Source organism: Tachyglossus aculeatus, chromosome 17, assembly GCF_015852505.1.
Source record: "Tachyglossus aculeatus isolate mTacAcu1 chromosome 17, mTacAcu1.pri, whole genome shotgun sequence".
Lineage (NCBI taxonomy): Eukaryota > Metazoa > Chordata > Mammalia > Monotremata > Tachyglossidae > Tachyglossus > Tachyglossus aculeatus.
In genome coordinates this window covers 8542421-8556311 of record NC_052082.1, presented here as the reverse complement: position 1 = coordinate 8556311, position 13891 = coordinate 8542421, and the positions used below count along the sequence as shown (strand labels likewise).

Here is a 13891-nt window from a genome sequence, read left to right as displayed (position 1 = left end):
CAGAGTACTGGACTAGGCACTTAGGAGAGTACGATAGAGGAGGTAGACATGATCCCTGCCCTCGAGGAGCTTACAGTTAGTCACTGATGACGATGATGAGGATGCTAAAACCATCTTCATGGATTCAGCACAAACAGCCACAAGGGAAGAAAAGCCGAGAGACGTCTACTTGCTTTCTTTCAACAAAGGTAGGACACGGGAACAGGATCATTGGCAGGGGTTGCTGTGCTGTGGACTTTTGTTAACAGAGGCCTCGGGCTCACACAGTGATGGGGGACACTTCAGTTCTGACAAAGCCCTCAGACACCCCAACCTGTACTCCCTGATCAATACTGTGTCTACCTTTTTAGTCGGTTTGGAGCAGTCACTGGAGCACCTTAAAAGAGAAAGGAGTCACACAATCGCTACCCTCTTCCCTATCTGCAGAAGATCCCCGACATCTCTCTCTCTCTCTCTCTCTCTCTCTCTCTCACACCCACACACACACACCCACACACACACACAAATACCCTTGCACACCATCCTCAAAAGTGCTAGAATTTCTAACTTACCTGGTCCTTCTCTGGTTTATCAGAAATGTCATTCAAACTGGAGGAGGTCAGGTTCCGGTGGGTCATGGCTGGGCTGCCTGGAAGGACAAGACGGAGCCCCAGTTAAAGCCCGTTGCAAATGGCACAGAAAGGCACACGCAAGCACGTAGTAAGGGCTGTTTCATAGGGATTAAGGATGGCAGCCATGACGATGGTGATGGAGGTAATGGTAATGACTGTAGCTACATCGGGCTGACTGTAGATTCACACTGGGGATGGACAGGGTCGTTTTCCAAGCTCTTGGAGGCCGATTCACATTTAGCAAAGGGACACTGGGAAGAAGGGGAAACTGACACATTTGTAAATCTAAATCCCTTGTTCAATATATTTCTGCTTGCATCACCAGCTGTTGCAAAGCGACGTGTTTTTTTAAAGACACTTCCAAACAAATGGCCGAGAATATTCAAATTTTGCTTTGGGTTGATTTCATACGAAAAGCATTTCAAACCTCCCCTCCTCCCCCTCCCCCTTACTCCCATTCTCTCCCACCTCCCTCCAGTCTAAGACACCAGTGTCTATGTTCCATGCCGATTCTTTCACAGCAATGGGACTCCCGATAACGGTGTGAGGAAAATGGGGGACCCTGTCCATCATTCCAATGCCATACATCAGCTCAGAGGCTTATAACTGGGCGGCGGGGAGGGAAGTGGGGGGCAGCCAAGATTACTGGCAGCTGAGCTGTGTAAATCAATAGAGTATAGGACTTCAATTATGTGGCTGAACCTGAAGAAATTATCGAGGCTTGCCAAGGGAAAGAGTGACTTGGTCATAACCCCCACACCGCCTCAGCTGAAAGCGCTGAGTAACACGTTCACCGTTGGTCCTCGACAGCCTGATTCGGAAGCCCGGTCCGACAAGATGGGACAGGGTCATGGTGGCTAGTTAAGACCACCTCGTTCAAGCCCGGGGTTCCAGTTCTACCGGTGGGACCATAGCTCTATCTCTTCATCATCAAAGTGGGGAAAAACAAATAATAATAATAGGAACTGGCATTGGTTAAGTGCTTACTGGCTCCAGGAGCTTTTCTAAGTTCTGGGGTAGATGCAAGGTGGGCAATTCCTGTCCCACATGGAGCTCACAATCGTAATCTCCGTTTTACAGATGAGGTAACTAAGGCCCAGAGAGGTTAAGTGACTTGCCCAAGGTGACATAGGAGACAAGTAGGGGAGTCAGGATTTGAAACCAGGGTCTTCTGACTCCCAAGCCCATGCTCCCTCCACTAGGCCATACTGCTACTAAGATTTGTGAGGTCTCAGCAATCGCGGATGTCGACTGAGAGCCTACTGGGCATAAAGCATGGTAGTGTGGCTCAGTGGAAAGGGCCTGGGCTTTGGAGTCAGAGGTCATGGCTTCAAATCCTGGCTCCTCCACTTGTCAGCTGTGTGACTTTGGGCAAGTCATTTCTCTGTGCCTCAGTTACCTCATCTGCAAAATGGGGATTAAGACTGTGAGCCCCCCGTGGGACAACCTGATCACCTTGTTGACCTCCCCAGCGCTTGGAACAGTGCTTGGCACATAGTAAGCGCTTAACAAATACCAACATTATTATTATTATTACTACTAAGCACATGGGAGAGTACTGTAGATTTAGCAGACATGATCCCTGCCCTCTAGGACTCTACAGTTTAAAGGGGGAGTTGGATTCTACAATACTTTACAGATGGGGTATCTCAGATGATCCTGCCTGTCTGGTGAAGATTCCCTTTCGGCTGTGCCTTCCCATCAGTTCTCTGGAAGTCTCAACAGGCCTCCAAAGAATTCCTCTGTCCCCTAACAGCCCCATCTGTTGGGTAGAATTCATTCATTCACTCAATCATATTTATTGAGTGCTTACTGTGTGCAGGCCTGGAAACCAATATCCATCCCTAGGATTCTCCTACCTGCCCACTCTGTAGAGCAAGAATGATCTTCAGTCCTGTTTTCAATCTCTACCTCGAGGAAAATTTGCTAGTGGTCTCAGTAGTGGGCAAAACTTGAATTGGAGGTCGATAAGTAAATAAGAATTAGATATACAGTATTTTTTAAGCACTGACTAGGCACCAAGTGCTCAAAAGCCACAACATGATCAGGCACAGTCCCTGGGTAGGGACCGTCTCTATATGTTGCCAACTTGCACTTCCCAAGTGCTTAGTATATTGCTCTGCACACAGTAAGCACTCAATAAATATGATTGAATGAATGAATGAATGTCCCACATGAGGTTCTCGGTCTGAGAGGGAGGAAGAACAAGAATCCTAGCCCAGTTTTACAGATGAGAAAACTGAGGCTTAGAGAGGTTAAGTGACTTATCACGGACACAGAGCAGGCCAGTGGAAGAGCTGGGACTGGGACCCAGGTCTTCTGACTCCCAGCCTCTCCAGTCCTCTTTCCACTATGCCAAAACATGAAATTCAAAGTAGGCCATACATAGCCCAAGGCATATTCTCCTTTCTGTGCTTGGTGAGTTTTTAGGATCTGCGATGAAGCCACCCAAAGTCCACTAAGGGAATTCCACGCAGAATGGGCAGAAAAGAGAAACCAGGAAGAATCTGGCTTGTAAAATACTTTGCTGTTCCATGTCTTGGACCGGAGTCCTTCTATTGATAAGGTCTAGTCTCAATCCTCCTTGCATGATCCCATGAAAGAAAAGATACTTAACAGGTGGGGAAACTGAGGCTGGAAGACAACCAATTCACCCATTCATCTCCAAGCAGGGGTTAAGCCCCAGGACAACTGCTTTCTTGCCTTGAGCTCTTTACTCTAGACTCTATTGCCTCAAAGAGATGAATTTCTTTATTAAAGTAGGTCCCCAGTGTAGAAATGGTTTCACAAAGTGATTCGGTCATTTGAACCCTCTGATTATGTCTTCCCTGCACAGAAAAAATAGCCCTCTGAGAGTCTCGTTGGAAGCCTGATCTCTGATGGTCCTCTTCCAGAAGACTTTCAGAGGCCTGAAATAATAATAATAATAATGGTATTTGTTAAGTGCTTACTATGTGCAAAGCACTGTTCGAGAGCCAAGGAGAATCCTGACAGGAACCAAATTCAAGTTAAGAGATTGACATTTCAACCCACTTTGAGTTGAGGAACACAATTGCTGAAGAATAGAAATTTTTGCTGGCCTCTTTCTGAAAGGCTTTTTTGGAGCTGGGCTCTTTACAAAACAAAAACCTCTTCTTCTCCATAAACCTGACAGGTGAAAAAGATTCATCCCTGCCTTTTAGCGGCATCATTCTAGAGAGGAAGGATATGTTCTAAGATGCCACTTCCCAAGCCTATTCCTTTGTCCCTTCTAAGGCACCATTTACTAACTCTCCTCCCTCCAAATACTCCACTGATAATGAAGTTCTCAGGATGATTTTTGGCATAAAAGATTTTTTTTTCCAAATTTGAGTTATAAAAAAATTTAAGAAGCACCCAGCATATCAGCCTAATGCATTTCCGTCAGAGTTAAATCGTCAAATGAAAGAACGGCTTTTGGGCTTGAAGACAGTTTCCAAGCACCATTTAGATAGCTTAAAAATAGTTTCATTTTCAAAGTACCGACTTGGCAGGTACAGCTCGTCTTTTGTGAGGATTGCTTGCTGTGTGAAGTCCAAAAATGACAATCTTTGTTCAGCAAATGTTGTGCAGTTCATATATTTGCCGAGTCCTCTGCAGTAGTTCCCACCAGATGCATCAGAAATGAGTGAAGTTGGGCAGAAAGTTTCCTTACAAATGTCAGTGCAAATGGGACGGAGACCAGGCGCCCACCAAGTGCCTCAGTGGACAATTCCATCAATCTATCAGTCAATCAATGTTATTTATTGAATGCCTACTGAACCATGGACATTGAAAGCTCCTTAAGGGCAGGGTTTGATTGATTGTGTCTTCTAACTCTATTGTACTCTCCCAAGCACTTTGCACAGGGCTCTGCACACAGTAGGTACTCAGTGAATGCTATGGATAATAATAATAATAATAATATTTTTGCACATTTTTGCACATAGTAAGTGCTTAATCAATGCCATTATTATTATTATTATTATTATTATTATTATTATTATTATGGCATTTGTTAAGCACTTACTATGTGCAAAGTGCTGGGGAGGATAAAAGGTGATCAGGTTGTCCCACGTGGGGCTCACAGTCTTCATCCCCATTTTACAGATGAGGTAACTGAGGCCCAGAGAAGTGAAGTGACTTGCCCAACGTCACACAGCAGACATGTGGAGAGCCAGGATTAGAACCCAGGTCTTCTGACTCCCGGGCCTATGCTCTATCCACTAAGCCATGCTGCTTCTCAAAAGACAATCAAGTTGGACACCATCCCTGTCTCACATGGGGCTCACAGTCTTAATCCCCATTTTACAGATGAGGTAATGGAGGTCCAGAGAACTGAAGTGACTTGACCAAGGTCACTTAGCAGACAAGTGGCAGAGCCAGGATGAGAACCCAAATCCTTCTGATTCCTAGGCCCACACTTTATCTACTAGGCCTTAGGAGTGCCTGTCACAGATATGGGGAAAATAGTCACAATACACTGGACATCCAGAGTGCATTCTTGGCCCTGAGATCACTCACTGCCCTCCTATCCTCTGTTTGTGTCCCGTCTGCCATATTCCCCGTTAATCCCTGTGGAGGAAGGGCCTGGATCTCAGTAAAGTGAGACACTCACGGTGGAGAATAATGCATCCACTGGATGGCTTCAGAGAAATGAGCTTTGCAAAAGTTACCCTTCAGGGCAATGAGAGAAAAGGCCAAGGAGAATAATAATAATAATTATGGTACTTGTTAAGGGCATACTACATGCCAGACACGGTTCTAAGCACTGGGGTGGATTCAAGATAGTCAGATTAAACACAGTCCCTGTCCCACCTAAGGCTCACAGTCTAAATTTCCATTTTACAGATGAGGGAACTGAGGCACAGAGAAGTTAAGTGATTTGCCCAAGGTCACACAGCAGATGAGCGGCAGAGCCGGGATTAGAACCCATGACCTCTGACTCCCAGGCGACTGCCCTATTCACAATGCCATGCTGCTTCCCATCTATAAACATCAAATTCGCTTTTCATTCCAATTAAAGGAAAAGAAAAAAGGTGAGCTCATGGTTCTCTGAGGGCCTTAAATACCCTCTTAGTTATACTTTTACTGCAAGGAGATTTATGATCAATCAATCATTGGTGTTTATTGATTGCTTACTGGGTGCAGAGCACAGCATGGCTCAGTGGAAAGAGCCCGGGCTTTGGAGTCAGAGGTCATGGGTTCAAATCCTGGCTCCGCCAATTGTCAGTTGTGTGACTTTGGTAAAGTCACTGGACTTCTCTGGGCTTCAGTTCCCTCATCTGTAAAATGGGGATGAAGACTGTGAGCCCCACGTGGGACAACCTGATGATCCTGTATCTCCTCCAGTGCTTAGAACAGTGCTTGGCACACAGTAAGTGCTTAATAAATGCCATTATTATTATCATTATTATGACACAAGAGTTGGCAAAAAACGTTTCCTGCTCAAAACAAGCTTACAGTTTAATGAGGAAAACAGAGGAGGAAATAATTGCTGTGGTGCTGAGGGTAGGGTGAATACCAAATCCCCAAAAGACACAGCTCCAAGTGATTTCTCCCTACAACCAAAAGAAGAGGTGGGAGCGGGGATAGGGGGAGAGTCCTCCCCACCCCACACAGAGCTTATATTTGGTATCCAATCTATCATCGCTTTCCCTGTGGTTAAACAACCTTCAAACCGCAGCTTTGTGTCTGCGGAACATGAGTAGCAAAAGCCACAGCTATGTAATTACACAATGCCAACACGACAAGCTTCCCGGATTCAATCAATTAACTGGATTTATTGAGTGTTTACCCTGTGCAGAGCACTATACTACATGCTTGGGAGAATACAGTATTAACAGAGTTGGTATATACGTTACTGCCTACAAAGAGCTTACCCCAAAGTCAGCCTCGGGCCATCTCCAGTGCTTGTGAAATTTCATGCTGCACATACAGGCAAGTCTTAATCATTCCAACTTTTAGACCGGTAGCCTGACTCCTGCTTCCTGAATCGGCCACGTGCCGGCCATCAGACCGGCCTGCCTGTTTTATGGCAACTCCAGTGACCATCCACACCTCCATTGGAAAGTTGGCAGGGATGCCTAAAGGCCACTTTCACAGTGGTCAGTTTGGGTACACGTGGGCAGGTCTGGTAAAGAGTTGGTTTGGGGAGTGGATGAAACCCAAGGAGAATTAAAGATAGGTCTTTGAATTGTCCTTGAATTTCAGCTCCCTGCTGCACTCCCTGCCCTGGGATAACAACAAGTTGGTTAAATATAAGGCTGTTCCTCATCACACTTATTTTCTCCTTATATCACTTACAGGGAACCATAGTGAGGCATCCGTTCAGACACCACAGAAAACTAAAGTTCCTGGCTTGTAAAAGCAGAAGCAGAGACTAAAATCACCTTAAACTGACTTTTTTTCCCCCAAACCTTACATAAATGACTCAGGCCAAGTTATCCCAAATCCACAAAAATAGAAAACAAAATGTATCATTCAACTCTGCCCTGAGGAACAGGCAGATAGGTTCAGCCCCAGAGGAGCATTCTGGGAAGCGTTACAAAGGAGTCTAAAGTGGAAGCAGGTTGGAAATTTAGCCTCCAGAAATGAAGGTGGCCGCTGATCTTATTGCTTAAACTTCATTCCCCAGGGTAGAGAGAAGCTCAGATTAGATGCCTCAAAGTCAGGACACGGAAGAGCCCAGAAGAGAAGAATGCTGAACTCATCCAAAGTGGACAGACTCTGCCACTCTGGCTGAGGGAACTGGGCAAGAGTCTGGCTAAGAAAACAGAGGAGAGCAGTGTGGAAAGAGCACAGCCATTGGAATCAGGGAATCTGGGTTCTTAATCCAGCTCTGCCACGTGCCTGCTGTGTGACCTTGGACAAGTCACTTCTCTGGGCCTCAATTTTCTCATCTGTAAAATTATGATTAAATCAATTTATCAATCAATGTTATTTATTGAGCTCCTACTCCCTATCATCATCAATGGTAATTATCATTGGCATCGATAAATGGGGCTCCTCACTAAGACTGAGCACCAAATGAGACATGGACCGTGCCCAGCCTGATTAGCTTGTCCCTACCCTAGTGTTTAGTACAGTGCCTGACACCTAATAAATGTTTTAACAACATTTAAAAAAAGTAGCTGGAACCATGACAGAAGAAGATGCTGACAGGAACTCAAGAGGTGACGAGGAACGGGGAGGAAGGAGTGGAGCTGATGCAATTGCTCAATCGATCAGTGGAATTTATTGAGCACTTATTGTATGTACAGGAGTGTACTGAACGCTTGGGAGAGATCAATACAACAGAGTTGGTAGAAAGGATTGATTGATTGGGAAGCCCAGAGAACTGGGGAGAAGAAAGACGTCCCAGCCGGGCTTGGAGGGCCAGGAAGATTCAGCAGCTCTGAAAAGAGTGGAAAACATCAAAAGGCTCGGATGGGCATCAAAGCACTGGGCAGGAAGCCAATGACTGAAATCATTCCTAAACATAAACGGATGACAGTTTTTTTCAGTCAAAAGCAGAAGCTGACAGGGAGCAGAGGTCAAGCCATGGGAATCTGGAATCAGGGCAATTGCTGGGGGGGAAGGGGTCCCTTGGGAAAGATGCCTCGTTGCTCTCCACTGCAGGAGGGCTCTGGTCATGCCATCTTCTCCTGCTCCTCAGGACGAGTTTGGCAAGGAGAGATGAGAAGACAGGGAGGCTCTGCAACTGTCAAAGTTAAGCTCACGTTCAAGCCCGCCCTGAATCCTCTGAGAGGCTCAGGCCTCTGTCACGGTCTGGCCCTGCCCTCAGGATGAAGGCAGAACTGTCAGTGACCCCTGCTTTGGGTAGGGGTAGTCTGGCATAGTAGATACAGTTGTCAGAAGGACCTGAGTTCTAATCCCAGCTCTGCCACCTCTCTGCTATGTGACCTCTGCAAATCCCTTCACTTCTCCGTGCCTCAGTTACCTCATCTGAAAAATGGGGATTGAGACTGTGAACCCCACATGGGACAGGGACTCTGTCCAATCCAATTTGCTTGTATCCTCCCCAGTGTTTAGTACGGTGCCTGGCACATAGTAAGCGCTGAAATATGCCATCATTATTAAATACCATTAAAAAAAATGCACCAGTGGGATCAGATTGCCAAACCGGCTCCCCTCACTTTCTCAGGCTGCTGTCTCAAGCTTCGTTCTGCCATTAGCACTGACCCGTCCACTGTTCTGCCCCTTATCCGGGCCAGACTCTTTCTCCCAATTTTTTTCCGAGCTGGTGTCTCCCCCTTCCGCATCCCGGACGTGGGTGACCAAAATCAGTAGAAGCCCCTGATGCGATCACCACTCCAGATGTTCACCAGCTCCCTAGAGTTTCTGCCGGACCTTGGCAGCATCTCTGCTATCTGAAGTAAGGTTCTCCACAACAACTCTTACCTTGAAAAATGCTGTGGAACCAATAGAATGCAAGTTAATGCCCTCCTAAAAGAAGGTAGCTTGGAGACCAGATAAGATAATCTTGCTTGAACAAACAAATGATAATTAAATGCCATTTGATTATAAATTCTTTAGATTGTAAGTTTATGATTGTGTCTTTTACCTCTTTTGTAATAATAATAATAATAATGGCATTTATTAAGCGCTTACTATGTGCAAAGCACTGTTCTAAGCGCTGGGGAGGTTACAAGGTGATCAGGTTGTCCCACGGGGGCTCACAGTCTTAATCCCCATTTGACAGATGAGGTAACTGAGGCACAGAGAAGTTAAGTGACTTGCCCAAAGTCACACAGCTGACAATTTGCGGAGCCAGGATTTGAACCCTTGACCTCTGACTCCAAAGCCCATGCTGTTTCCACTGAGCCATGCTGCTTCTCCGTGGCTTGTCCCATGTGGGGCAGGGACTGTGTCCAACCCGATTTGCTCGTATCCACCGCAGTGCTTAGTATAGTGCCTGGCACACAGTTAGCACTTAGCGAATATCACATTATTATGATTATTAGAAACTGCATGAGCACACACATGGGCTCAAGAGTTCTCTGTCTTTTTGGCTCCTCTTCCAATAGGGCTCATCAGAGCCCAATTGCACAGTCTTTTAGACTGTGAGCCCACTGTTGGGTAGGGACTGTCTCTATATGTTGCCAACTTGTACTTCCCAAGTGCTTAGTACAGTGCTCTGCACAAAGTAAGCGCTCAATAAATATGACTGAATGATTGATTGATTGATTGAGAGCAAGATCCAACAGTGCTCAGCAGAGAGAAGTATCTCTTTGCCCCGTGGCTCACAGAAATGAGGGGGTAGCCGGGAAAAGGGCAGTGAACTCCACAAGTCTCTGCTTGTAAGGGGAAGCCTGGTGGCACGAGACAGAGCAGCAGTGGAGAGTAGCAGGATTGAGACAATCTGGAGATCCCCTTGCCTGGTCTTCAAAAGGACACCAGGCCAAATCACTTTTCAGTCGTGCCCTGAGAAGCCCACTTAAAGCCAACGTTGCCCAGTTTCCCGTCAACCATCCCAATGCTGGCCTGCTTTGGTTTCTAGATTTGGCAGTCTGGACTGATGTGTCACTCAACTGGATTGGGGACAGCCCCCCACGGTCCCCCAATGACAGGACTCCGGGAGCCAGATTTCCAACACCAGGCCCTCTCTCAATCAATCAATCAATGTCATATTTATTGAGCGTCTACTGTGTGCAGAACATTACACTAAGCACTTGGGAGAGTACAAGACAAGTATTAGACATGGTCCCTGATCTCAGAGAGCTTTCATTCAATCGTATTTATTGAGCGCTTACTGTGTGCAGAGCACTATACTAAGCGCTTAAGCGCTTTCAGTCTAACGGGGGAGACAGACACTAATGCACTCCTTCCCCTCCCCACAGCACTTGTATATATTTGTACAGATTTATTACTCGATTTATTTTACTTGTACATATTGACTATTCTATTTATTTTGTTAATGATGTGCATATAGCTTTAATTCTATTTGTTCTGACGATTTTGACACCTGTCTACATGTTTTGTTGCCTGTCTCCCCCTTCTAGACTGTGAGCCCGTTGTTGGGTAGGGACCGTCTCTATAGGTTGCTGACTTGTACTTCCCAAGAGCTTAATACAATGCTCTGCACACAGTAAGCACTCAATAAATATGAATGAATGAATGAATTTCAGATTGGAGGACGGTACAGAGTACTGAGTTATGTACATAACAGTTGTGGGGGATCTGAGTTGGGGAGGAGTGTGATTTCAGAAGAGCCTTGAGGATGGGGAGATGTGAAACAGGAGGGAAACAGTTCCAGGTTGAAGAAAACTGCTCACCCCAACAAGCCATGGGGACAAGGGGAGGTGGTTTGTGTTGGAGGCGGAGGGTGGCTGGGTAAGTTCCACATGGAGACGTAGTAAGAGCAGATGCAAAAATGTAAGCAGTCTTCAATCGTATTTATTGACTGAGCACTTACTGTATTAAGAGGATATAATAGAACAGACATATTCCCTGCCCACAACAAGTTTCCTGTCTAGTGTCCAACCCAGCAGTGACTGGGAATTCTTCCCGATGATGGACCAGGCGACTCAGTCTTAGACCAAATGGACTTGTTGAACCCCTCACAGGGCTTGTTGGAGGTGGGGAACAATTTAAAGCTGGAACTACTGAGTTAGCCACTAGACAGTTTCCTTCATGAGGGCTGGGATCATGTCTACCAACTCTATTGTACTGTATTCTCCCAATCGTAGGCTGTACGCTTGTCACGGGCGGGAAACGTGTCGACTCATTCTATTGTATTGTACTCTTCCAACGGTTTAGTACAACACTTTGCACATAATAAGCCCTTGAAAAATACCACTGATTGAATGACAGTTCCATTCTTTGACCTCTGCTTGCTGTCCGTGGCCCAACAGATTGTAGCTCAACTTTGCCCCCCCAACCTTCTTGTGGCCCCATTAAACATTCTTAATTTGGCCCTCAAAGCAAACAGTTTGGGCCCTTCTGCTGTTAACCCACAAGAATGGGGAAGCAGTGTGGCCTAATGGGAAGAGAATGGGCCTGGGAGCCAGAGGACCTGTGTTCTAATTCCGCTCTGCCACTCTTCCCTTCTGTGACCTTGGGCAAATCACTCAACTTCTCTGCGCCTCAGTTCCCTCATTAAAATGGGGATTAAGACTGTGAGCCCTGTGAGGGACATGGGCTATGTCCAACCTGATTACCTTGTACCTATCCAGTGTTTAGTACAATGCCTGGCATATAGTGAGCAATTAACACATACCATAAAAAAAATCGTTAGCATCAACTGTGTGACTGGCCAGCAGATCCAGGAAGGGGAGGTTAAAGTTGATTAGGTTACCAGACCTGTCACGCATTTCAGAAGTGCTGCATTCTGTCTGCAGATAGCCAGGTGGATTACTGTGTTTCCTATTACCTACTGCCAGAAAAGCTCCGTAAAATTCAACTTTCCTCTGCTCAACAAACTACATTTTACAAAGCACCTTTACGACTTGTGTGCTGACGCTGCCAATGATTTCCTAGCAATTTTCATCAAAGTAAAATTTACATTGGCTGCCAAAAACAGATTTTGTTACAAACCTGAAAATTGTTATCGGAGGCTGGCTGTTGGGTCCCTCTTTAAATGTGTGTGTGCCTACACACACCCAAACACACACACACAAAAGACGCACACACTCCCTAAACCCCCCACATACACTCTCACACAGTCACACCCAGGCTGTCTGAGCTCCCATCATCCTCGGTGTTGGAAGTCCAGTTATGGTTCACAAATGGAAACCAAGTAAAACTTCTTCAGCTGATGAACATACATGCTGGGCTATGTATTTCCATTTTTTTATAGTATTCGTTAAGTGCTTACTATGTGCCAAGCACTCTTCTAAGTGCTAGAGAAGGTACGAGTCAATCAGGCTGAATATAGTTCCTGCTCAACATTGGGCTCACAGTCTAAGTAGGAAGGACAACAGGTATTGAATCCCCATTTTATAGTTGAGGAAGCTGAGCCACAGAGAAGTAAGGTGACTTGCTCAACGTCACAGAGACGGAAGCAGTGTGGCCTAATGGAAAGAGCACAGTCCTGGGAGTCGGAGGACCTGAGTTCTAATCTCAGCTCTGTGTGACCTTGGGCAAGTCAGCTTGACTTCCCTGTGCCTCAATTTCCTCAACTGTAAAATGGGGATGAAATACCTGTTCTCCCTCTTATTTTGACTGTGAGCCCCATGCACGACAGGGACTGTGTCCGATCTAATTAACTTGAACCTACCCCAGTTCATAGAACAGTGTTTGACATATAGTGAGTACTTAACAAATACCATAAAAAGAGTGGTGGAGCCACCTAACAAATACCATAAAAAAACAGTGGTGGAGCCAGGACTAGTATTTAGGTCCTCTGGCTCCCAGGTCTGTGCTTTATCCACTGGGCCATACTGCTTCCCACTGTAGTGCACTGAACAGTTGATGTGGACTACGACCAGTCCACTGGAAAGGAGTTTGCGTCCAACAAAGGTTTGGCCGTGCCAACCAGTAGGTAAGTAACTATATCATATAAAAGAGCACTTAATTCACTGTTGGCACTCAATAAGCATTAAGCAATAACAATAACAATTAGCTAATCTTCCAGTAGAGCTGCAAATTTTAAAAAGATGCTAACTCCTTCCAAGCTCCCCTCTTTCATTTTTTTTTAATGGTATTTGTTAAAGCATTTACTACATTCAAGGTACTGAACTGAGACAAGATCATCGGGGTGACACACATCCTGTCCCACTTGGGGCTTACAGTCAATGTCAGAGGGACAAGGATTTAATTCCCATTATACAGATGAAAAAGCTAAGTGACTTTCCTGAGGTGACACAAGAGACAAAAATGGCAGAGATGGGGTAGAACCCAGGTCCTCTAACTCACAGGCACAGCATGGTCTTTCCACGAGTCCAGCCTCTCCCATCTTAACTTCCATCCTTCTTGATCCAGAAGTCAGTTCCATCACCTCTTTCTACTATATCAAATTGCAGTGATCCACAAGATTGTAAGCTCCTTAAAGGCAGGGGTCATATTTATCAATTTTTTCATACTCTCTTTAGTGCTTAATACAATGCTCTACCCACAATGGATGCTCAATAAATACCATTGATCAGCTGATTGCTACTTTGTTCATCTTCTCGGTCTGTCCCCCTCCCCCAACATCTCTCCCAGTCCAATGTAATTCAAAATGGAATTTTGAATCAAGGGGCCTCGATTCCCGGCAGGAATTTTAGTTCACTGGCATTCTTAGCAAAGAAGCAACTGAGGGAAAATTTCCACATCCCGGAGCTTCGGAGGACAACGTCATT

General features: G+C 45.7%; 1 protein-coding gene across 3 annotated transcripts in view; it reads right to left on the bottom strand.

The window, feature by feature from the left end:
• SLC4A4 (solute carrier family 4 member 4) overlaps positions 1-13891 on the bottom strand; it is a 355442-nt gene that overhangs the window by 133083 nt on the left and 208468 nt on the right. For all 3 annotated transcript variants that reach the window (XM_038758874.1, XM_038758873.1, XM_038758875.1), the window contains exon 7: positions 552-628. In XM_038758874.1, the coding sequence (XP_038614802.1) occupies positions 552-628 (77 nt within the window). The remainder of the gene's footprint in view (positions 1-551; positions 629-13891) is intronic.